The sequence below is a fragment of the Etheostoma spectabile genome, chromosome 14 (genome assembly GCF_008692095.1).
Source record: "Etheostoma spectabile isolate EspeVRDwgs_2016 chromosome 14, UIUC_Espe_1.0, whole genome shotgun sequence".
NCBI lineage: Eukaryota > Metazoa > Chordata > Actinopteri > Perciformes > Percidae > Etheostoma > Etheostoma spectabile.
In genome coordinates, this window is record NC_045746.1 from 770,687 (window position 1) to 780,882 (window position 10,196).

At 37.8% G+C, this 10,196-nt stretch overlaps 2 protein-coding genes across 3 annotated transcripts in view; both read right to left on the reverse strand.

The window, feature by feature from the left end:
• laptm4b (lysosomal protein transmembrane 4 beta) overlaps window positions 1-2,232 on the reverse strand; it is a 9,114-nt gene extending 6,882 nt beyond the window's left edge. Inside the window, exons 1-2 of one of the 2 annotated variants that reach the window (XM_032535017.1) lie at window positions 1,938-2,232; window positions 344-461 (exon numbers count right to left, since the gene is read on the reverse strand). In XM_032535017.1, coding sequence (XP_032390908.1) covers window positions 344-461; window positions 1,938-2,033 — 214 coding nt within the window. In that variant the 5' untranslated portion in view covers window positions 2,034-2,232. The remainder of the gene's footprint in view (window positions 1-343; window positions 462-1,937) is intronic. The other variant, XM_032535018.1, reaches the window with a different exon arrangement.
• Window positions 2,233-7,175: 4,943 nt separating this feature from the next.
• The window catches only part of mtdha (metadherin a), a 7,201-nt gene continuing 4,180 nt past the window's right edge, over window positions 7,176-10,196 (reverse strand). Inside the window, exons 7-12 of the mRNA XM_032535006.1 lie at window positions 9,855-9,932; window positions 9,616-9,687; window positions 9,299-9,426; window positions 8,838-8,951; window positions 8,607-8,706; window positions 7,176-8,483 (exon numbers count right to left, since the gene is read on the reverse strand). Of these exons, the coding sequence (XP_032390897.1) occupies window positions 8,416-8,483; window positions 8,607-8,706; window positions 8,838-8,951; window positions 9,299-9,426; window positions 9,616-9,687; window positions 9,855-9,932 (560 nt within the window). The 3' untranslated portion in view covers window positions 7,176-8,415. The remainder of the gene's footprint in view (window positions 8,484-8,606; window positions 8,707-8,837; window positions 8,952-9,298; window positions 9,427-9,615; window positions 9,688-9,854; window positions 9,933-10,196) is intronic.

Genomic DNA, 10,196 nt, shown 5'->3' on the forward strand with positions numbered 1-10,196 from the left:
CTATCTATCTATCTATAAAAATGCACTAAAAATTGAACTAAACTGCCTTTTGGTGTCATTGTGATGGTATTTTTTTCTGTTTAACTCTACAAGAATAATTATGACAAAAATAATTATAGTGTAATAATTAAAGCAAATGACTTTGATTTCTTATGAATGGAATATTGCTAATGAGCCCTTAGTGTTTAAAAAGAATTAAAAAAAAACACTTCTATATGAAATCCTTCACCGAAATCATATTGATACATGTTGAACTTGCACTTTTTATGTAGAGTAATAAGTATGCCTCATTGAATATATATCAGGTCAGAAATGTAACAAAGAGGGGATTAGTTCCACTTACTTGCATCGTCCATGACATCGATGTCAGTACCCAGCTCAGAGCTGGTAAGGTGGTAGCGGTATTGAACTGGGTCATTGAGAGCTGACAACAAGATGAGTAGGACCACCGCGTTGATGAGCTGTGGAGAAATGAAGAAGATCAATATTAATGTTACATTTCATAGTGGAGTTATCCATTGTTATGTCCTTGGGTTAACCTTCAGAATTAAATTATCAGATCGGATTGGGCTTTCTCTTGGAGTGGGATAAAGTGCTTTAAATGAAAAGTAATTACAGGTGAGGCAAAGGATTATTTGATATGGTTTTTGAATTGAGTTACTCTTTATCATATGACACAGGTCAACTGCTGAGTGTGGTTATATCTACTGGAAAAAACTAATGACGCATAAGGAAATGTTGAAATAGGTACACAGCTTGCTATGGTTTGTCATTATTAGGTATTCCATTGATTATTTCTCTGATTACAAATGAGAGGAAATAGTCAAAAATCCCACTCAAGTTCATAGAGCCCAAGGCCAGCAGGTCAAATTTTTTTAAAGTAACAGTCCAAAATCAAAATACATTTAAATTATAATAATATCAAAATCAGCATCTGTCCAACCAGCATGATTAAAAGAAATTACCATTTGAGTCCTATTATGTCACTGTTTGACTTGATTAGTAGTAGGGTCACAAAGCGAAGGAGATTGACGCTTCCAAGAGGTCAGGGATTAAAACAGGCTCACTGAACTATGTTGAAAACTTGTGGTTATCCCCATGGTTAAAAAAGAAGCAAGCTCTATATTTAATCAGTGCAAATGTAGGACAAATCAAATGAATTGCGTTCCTATTTCAACATTTTATGAAGAGAATTAGATCTGTTGGACAATTAGTTTTGTCCAACAGATCTAACCACGCTCAGCTGCTGGCCTGTATCATATCATAAAGAGTAATTTAAGGAACGTTAAATTAACAAGTCGAGACACACACACACACACACACACACACACACACACACACACACACACACACACACACACACACACACACTGTATTTATAATTAATATAAATCAATCTTAATGTGTTAATGTTTATATTAGTGTGTAATTAGTTGTGTTCTGTCCGAATATTTGAATGTTGATGCTTTGGCAACATTGTTATTGAGCCTTTCATGCCAATAAAGCTAATTTGAATTGAATTTGAATTATTAAGGTTATTTCAGCGCAACAAAAAGTTTAACGGTAACGGTGGCTTAGAATGAATGTAGTTAGCGTTACGGCTATAACATATACTAGCTAGCTAGCTAGCTAGGCTTATATTTGATTCAAATGGATCCAACGTTATATACGTTAGCCAAGAAAGAAGTCTTGACTGAAAAATGGTGGCGTTTCATTAACTAGCACTGTAGTTTAAATGTATTACGTTGACGTTAACTGTATATATCGAGGACATCTGCCTCAAAATGGCAATCACAAATTAGTGCCGAAAAACAACAGTAGCCAGCTAACTTAGCTATATTTCTGTAAAACTCACTTGATATTAATAAAATATTTAATCTAATACTCTAACGTTACATATTTACTGGGGCTGACATCGAATTAAAAATCTTCCTTACCATATACCATATTCCCAGAATAATGGTGCCCGTCCGTACATGGCAGCAGAGGCAGCAGCTCGTCGAGTACCACCGGTCCCACGGTGAAATCATCATTTATCCTGCTATGAATTCGAAGTTATTTCATGAATGCCACCGACAATGAATTATTCAAAGCTACTAGGTCCTTAAAAGATAAAATAGTTGGCGTCCTCGGTACTAGGACCGCCACATCCAGCGTATGCTAGAAACGATGTTCGCCTGTTCCCGCAAGTGGAGTCCTCCTGAGTCCTGCTGGCAACCAGAGAAAGAGCGAGAGCGCGTTAATCTGGCTCATCCCGGAGCCACGTGACCAGAGGAGGATTTTGATAATTTTCCATTCCATTTTCCATTACTCGATCTTGAACAAGATCCGAGGGATGGATGCAAAATAATAATAATCACACAAAATATTTCAGTTCAGCTATTAGCTAAATGATGCTTTCTATCAAACCATTCTATTCATTTTTATCTCTTTCTGTAGACATTAGGGAGAATCAATCAATCAGTCAAACAAACAACCAGTGGACTGTACATATTCTCTTTCAAAATGTGTCAGAACTGTGAACTACATTAGACTTAAACTCATGTGGCTATAAAAAAAGAAAACCAACATTCTTTGAGTTCACAAAATCAGTCTCTCATTCATTGTCAAGGGAGCAGCTCTAGATATTGATGACGTCGTAAGATTGAGACTTACTTCTCTGGTTTCTGGCTTTGAGAAATAGATAGATAGAGAGAGAGAGAGAGAGAGAGAGAGAGAGAGTAGTGCATGCTCAAAAATGTTGATTGAACTGAGAATTGAAAAGCCATGTAAATAACATTGGAATTCTTAGGTGGTGTTCTCCTTTAACACCCGTCCTCTACCCCATGTATTTGGTATCTTTATGGTGTTTGGGAGTTTGTCATGTTTTGATGTGAGTTAAAAATTTTCAATACAAACGTTTAAAAAAATAAAAATTAGAATGAAAAGGAAGTAAATGCGGGAGACTTTCACCTTTCGGGGTCTCTAAAATACTTTTTAAATCAAGCAATCCGAGAGGGGGAAAATCACTTAGGTGCTCGGTTGATTTTTAAAAGAAATCACAGAAAACGTTGGGGAGCTTCAGAGCTTCTGTTTCTGTTTGTACATCAAAGAAAATCCCATGAATTTTGGCAAATGTAGCCTTTAACTTAGCCTAAACACATAACCTGACATATATTGTTTCAGCTTTGATATACTTGCAGCTTTTACACTTTGAGTGAAGTGGCATCCTCTTAAAATTAGGCCGAATGCCCAATTAGTGTCATGTTTTTATAGCTTGATTTAGGCCTATTCTTGGTTAACATTAAGAACGAATGAGATGTCACCACAAATAGCATTTTTCCTCACTTTTTGAAGAACTGTCTCAAACTAAATTAAATGACTGTGTCATGCTAGAACAAGAAATACATCTTTCATTAAATGTCAGTTTGCCTCTCTGTCTGTGCAAACATCATGGATCAAGCCTGACAGATGGGCCAGTGGCCACAGCTCTAAGCTCTGGTGGGTGGACCGCATCACCGTCACATTAGGGGATTTTCCTCTCCTGCCATGACTTAGCACTGACCAGACTGCCACCTCTTTAAATGCTGTAACACAATCTGAAGAGGACATATCAAACTTATGGTTCATTTTTCTAGCCTCAAAGATTTTAAGATTTTCCACATAACATTCCCAGAGTGTTTGAAATATTAAACAGAAGTATTTATGTACGTGTAGAAAGAGCTCTGACATGACTGGAAATACAAAGCCTTATAATCCTTTTTGCTCAGACCCGCTGTAAAGCAATACAATTCTGATGCCAATGTTTGTGTGAATTGATCTGTTAGTTTGGCTGAAAAATATCACCACGCTCTACTGATTTGTTTCAGCATAGCACTGTGAAGCCTATGGGTTTCAGATACAGGGCCTTTGAATGGATCTTTTTTTAAAACAGCATTAGCTGGTTATTTTCACTACAGGGCTTTGAGCAACTGCAGTACCATCCATTAGAGTGACCTTCACTATTAATATATCTGCCTTTTATGCGCACAGATGTTGACACAGATTTTCACCATGACATAGTGTATCACAGATTTGGGATTAGTTTGACAGAAAACCTGAAAACAACATGCCAGTAAACAGGAAGAAAGCACCTTTTATATCTGTACAGCTTGTGTGCTGCTAAAAACCTGCCTCTAATTCATACTTTGTTATTTTGGCATGAAAACATTACTACAGGTGGTAAAATAATCAGTGCTTCTTCAGGATAACAACTGATCTCTTGTATATATATATATATATATATATATATATATATATCTATAGTACAGGCCAAAAGTTTGGTTACACCATCATCAATGAGTTTCCTTTATTTTCATGACTTATTCACATTGTAGATTCTCACTGAAGGCACCCTTTGCTCTGATTACTGCTTTGCACACTCTTGGCGTTCTCTTGATGAGCTTCAAATGGTTTCCCAACAGTCTTGAAGGAGTTCCCAGAGATGCTCAGCACTTGTTGGCCCTTTTGCCTTCACTCTGCGGTCCAGCTCACCCCTAACCATCTTGATTGGGTTCAGGTCCGGTGACTGTGGAGGCGCAGCACTCCATCACTCTCCTTCTTGGTCAAATGGCCTTAGCAAAGCCTGGAAGTCTGTTTGGGACACAATGATGTCCGGTTGAAAAATAAATGATGGTCCAACTAAACGCAAACCGGATGGGATGGCATGCCGCTGCAAGACGCTGTGGTAGCCATGCTGGTTCAGTATGCCTTCAATTTGGAATAAATCTTCAACAGTGTCACCAGCCAAGCACCCCCACAACATCACACCATTACACCTCCTCCTCCATGCTTCACGGAGGGAACCAGGCATGTAGAATCCATCCGGTCACTTTTTCTCCGTTGCACAAAGACACAGCGGTTGGAACCAAGTATCTCAAACTTGGACTCATCAGACCAAAGCACAGAGCTCCCCTGGTTTAATGCCCATTCCTTGTGTTTCTTGGCCCAAACAAATCTCTTCTGCTTGTTGCCTCTCAGCAGTGGTTTCCTAGCTGCTATTCGACCATGAAGGCCTGATTCACGCAGCCTCCTCTTAACAGTTGTTCTAGAAATGTGTCTGCTGCTAGATCTGCTAATCTGAGCTGCTGTTAACTTGCAATTTCTGAGGCTGGTGACTCAGATGAACTTATCCTCAGCGGCAGAGGTGACCCTTGATCTTCCTTTCCTGGGGCGGTCCTCATGTGAGCCAGTTTCGTTGTAGCGCTTGAGGGTTTTTGTGACTGCACTTGGGGACACATTCAAAGTTTTTGCAATTTTTCAGACCGACTGACCATCATTTCTTAAAGTAATGATGGCCGCTCGTTTCTCTTTAATTAGCTGATAAGTTCTTGCCATAATATGAATTCTAACAGTTGTCCAATAGGGCTGTCGGCTGTGTATCAACCTGACTTTTGCACAACACTACTGATGGTCCCAACCCCATTAATAAGGCAAGGAATTTCACTAATTAACCCTGACAAGGCACACCTGTGAAGTAAAAAACTTTCAGGTGACTACCTCATGAAGCTTATTGAGACAACACCAAGGGTTTCCAGCGCTATCAAAAAAGCAAAAACTTTTTTGTTAAGTACATAATTCCATATGTGTTCATTCACAGTTTTGATGCCTACAGTGAGAATCTACAATGTAAATAGTCATGAAAATAAAGGAAACACATTAAATAAGATGTAACCAAACTTTTGGCCTGTATATACACACACACACACACACATATCCAAGACCTTGCTGTTGTGTAACTTTTAAGCTTTAAACCTCAAGAAAAAAATATGTGATATCAAGTGATTCTTATTTATTTTTCATTTTTAACAAACATAGAAATAACATTTGTATCTCCTCAATAAACAAAATCATTCACATGTCCTGGAGACAAGAATATAAATACATTGATTGAATCCATCTGAATCATCAGTAAACAAAAAAAAAGCCCACCTGAAGCCACAGCAACATATTATTTTGTTCTATCAGCTCTAATAACTATTCATCATCACCAGCTGATCATCACCTTGATGCACAAAGGCTCTTTGACTACAACAAGATCCCGTTAATGTCCGCTAAATTGGATGTCCACGGAAAAGCTGCAATTTGATCATTAAAAAAGCTATTAAATTATATATATATACACACACACACACACACACACTGTGTGGTACTCCAGGACCAAGTACTTACAGTAAAAGCAAGACATCTTTCATTTCATGTACACAAGTACTATTATCAAAGTCATGCAAGACGAAATTAATTTCTGACATCAAAACTTGCAATTGGTTGGAAACTCTAAAAAAGGATGCCAATACATTTTCTATACAATTACAGGTTAAGGCAGTGGAATTAAATTCCTTTTATGAATGTGTTATTGTGTGTGTGTTTTGTTTAAAACCAACTTTATTGTGGAATTAAAGCTGCTCTTTATCATATCGCTATGTATGTCTTCATTGTCAATTAATGTAAAACAAAAATCCCCCATCATAAATCCAGTCAAACCAAAAGAAATTAGACATTCTGCAAAAGGTTAGTAAAAAAAACAATTAATCAACATAAAAAGGAGCTCAATACAGCCTTTTGCACAGAGCAATAACAGAACTGGAAAAAGCCCTTACAATCTGTATATATGGCATGGCTTTCTCTAGCACAAAAATTGAAAGAAAAATGCTCTTTTTTTCTTTTTTAAATCAGATAAGAGTGCAGAAGATACCATTAAGTCTCTAGAAAATCAACGCACAATCTAGTCAGATAAAGATATATCTAGAATGTTAAAAGTAGAGGGACAATACTTAATAGTGCTACTGCTTTGTGGGATAGTCCCACTAGTCCTTTAATTCACATTACGAGGCCTCCTGGTGGTTCATATCAGTTACTGTGCTCTTTACATAACCGTTATCAACAATTTAGTGTGAATCCAGAATCCAATTACAGTGTCCACATTTCTAATTTAGAGTAGCCTTTAAAGAAATGATCTGATCTGATCCAGAAGTGATGATCAGTAACTTTTCCGCTGGTAGTGTGCTCTGAACAGTTTCCCCACCTCTCTGAAGCTCAGGCAGTAGTGTATTTAACCATATTTTGGCGTAATAATGATAGTTTGGTGCATACTACCTATAGTTTGGTACATACTACTACATACTACACAGATGGACAGCAAAGAGGTGGATTACATTGCAGGAGTGGTTGTGCAGAATGGCCACATTTTTTTTTCTTTCGGTGTGAAACAACCTGATGACAGCTGCCATTCTTCATGAAATAGCTTTTATAAACCACACAGCCTACAGGAAGTGAGTGTTTGTACTCAAAGGACAGATTTAGGGAGATATTACTTTAGAGGATAGGCAAACCTATCTTAAAACCGTTACATGTAATTGGTTTGTTGAGAGAGATATACAGTAGGTTGCTGAAATCATTTCTCCTGTCCATACAGGCTGTGTAACGATACCTTCATAGAGTGACTACAATGTACAAGTACAAAATACATTTTTGGTGTGTAAAAGTGCTGCCTAAAGTTCAGCCAAAATTAACATGAGGCTTCAGCAGTCTGAGAATAGCCAAATCAAACCTTTGTCATTGCAGTTATGTGTAGGTTTATAGTCAGGCTTTTGTCAGGGCAACACACCTATATGTGACCTTAGACCTCAGCAAGAAAACACAGACAGAATTTTATACAAAACAGGCCATTCCATTGGAAAATACCCATCTATTTGGACACTATATTACTCACTTAGTTTTGTCCCCCATTTCTACATTGCAGTTGGTTGCTCTGACGTTATCACTTAATGGCCAGTACGAAGAACAAGGAGGATTACAGCAACACCTATCTATCTTAATTTACATATGGGTTATGTAAGTGAAAAATCGGAACTTATCCTGATCTGACACCACCCCTCACATGTAACCCGCTACTACAGATTTTAGTAATTGACAGCTGACATAGTGGCAGAAGCATAGCAAACAAAACAAAGTGCAATATTCTGGGGAGCAAAAATGTATGCTTCTCTTATACTTCAACTTTCATATAAAATAAAATAAAATAAAAGGAAACCAGTTTGTATTTTAAGGGTTAATAATTATAAACATACACTCTTGGAGGAAAAAAACGAACAAAAAAACTTTCGATGCCATAGAAAATAATTACATTAACATGTACCTCCACTGCAAGTCAACCTACCCTGAAACTCCACTCAGTTGCAGTGTAGCAAATAGTGCAAATTAGTTAAGATTTTAGTCCACAGGACCACATTTCATCACTATATTTAGCCAAGCAGGTGGTAATCACTGCTTGTTTTTGTTTGTGTTTGAATAACTCATAACCTGTTAATATATCTCAGAAAGAAACTTAACTGGTAATTATTGCATGGGACACATTTTACAATCATTTGCATATGCTTTGTATAGACCTGTTTGTCTTCATGTTTCCCTTCGGACCTTTTTCTTTAGGGAGGGCTTCAGAGGCTCCACAATCTGCTCGGATTTTTCTGCAAGTAGATTAAAAAGAAACAAAGTTTTGTTTATAACCATCTTATTATTACTATCCTGTTTGAACATGTATTTCATCTCTGTGATTGAATATAAATAGAGTCTGAGCTGTTGAAACCTACTCTGAGCAGAGGATATGCTGGGGTTTTGCTTTTTGGAGGCCAGCTCAGGAGGCTCTTGGGGTTTGGGTACTGTGTGGACCAGGGGCACGGGGCTCCCCGTCTACAGTCAAAGAAATGCAATGACATCACAAAACAGAACAAATGCTTTCTTGATGTGAATATGTACAAATAAATAGAATAAATAAAGTTATACTTTTGGATGATATTAATCTGACAGCTTTTTTTCCTTGCCTGAGCCTCAGATGCAGCTTCCTCTTCTGTTTTCTTCTTCTTTTTCCTGTTCTTCTTGGATTTGGCTGCTCCACCGGACGGATCGTCAGTGTCCTTCTCATCCTCCAATACTGGCTGTAACAAAAACAGACATTCATTTTAAAATAAGGAACACAGGTTCTGGTAACAGTGATGTCAATGGTAGAAAGATGGGCTACTTTAAGAGATGGACACTACGAGAATATACAGTATATATCACCGTAGAGGATCTATTTTGACAAATCTTTAACATATTGACTTGTGTGTTGCTTCCTAAATGCGGTGCCAAATAAAAAACAATGCAATAAAATCCAGAAAGTAAAAAAGTAGTAAAAAAAGCCTTCTTGTTGTTAAGACCTAAAAGGCCTTACATCGGGATAATTTAGAGATGTCTAACAGATGTATTTAGCCATGTGGGTGATTTGGCAGGGTGTCAGTGATACCTTGTTGGGGACATGCTGTTCTTTCAATGGAGGCGCTGAGGTCACCAACACAGGGGGCTCTTCATAGTTTCCCCAGTGCTCTTCTGGGGCATTCCAGTCAGAGCTGGGGTCCACTGCTGCTACCCCATCTAAAATAACAGGATGGCAGACAAAACAATACAAATTAAAGAAAAATATATGCTTGTCTAGTAATGGATACTTTTGCACATGTTAAGACTTGGGTCTCTTCTCCGAAAATCATGCGCAGCTTTAACTTTAAATGATCCGCTGTTATTTTGTAAGCTGTGCTGCATGGAATGGGTTGCTGAAATACTCACTTAATCCAGACCATTCATCATCAACATCAGGGAACCTCGCCCACTGCAGATCCACTGAATTTGATATTGGGTCTAAGAAGACAGTCAGATGGTAATTGAGAAAGAAAGAGAGAGGAGAGGTAGATAAATAAATTAAACATTGTTAAAAACACTGGACACTTTTACAGGAAAGTGGAAAAGCTACATCAGACACGTTGAGTATGGTTTGTGATAAAGCTTACAGTAATCACAATACCAACCTGTGGTGTTTCGTCCCAGCATGGAGAAGGTCACAGGGTTGAGGTCATTCTTAATCCGACCATCAATGCCACTCCATGCTGTTGGCGAGAGCACACAGAAACACATTATGATTATATGGTTGGAATGCTAATCTGCCAATCAAACAGTGGAGTTCAAATTTGGCATCATATGACAATCATCTTTGCCGTTAACAGTGCCCCCCCCAAACTATTTTTTTAATTTCACCTACAATACCCCTTCTGTCCAGCAGATGGTTCAGTAGGAAACAGTCTTTAAAATGAATATGATCTCAGTTAAAGTGCTCATTAAATGCTCATTTTTAGGTTCCTAACTGTATTTAG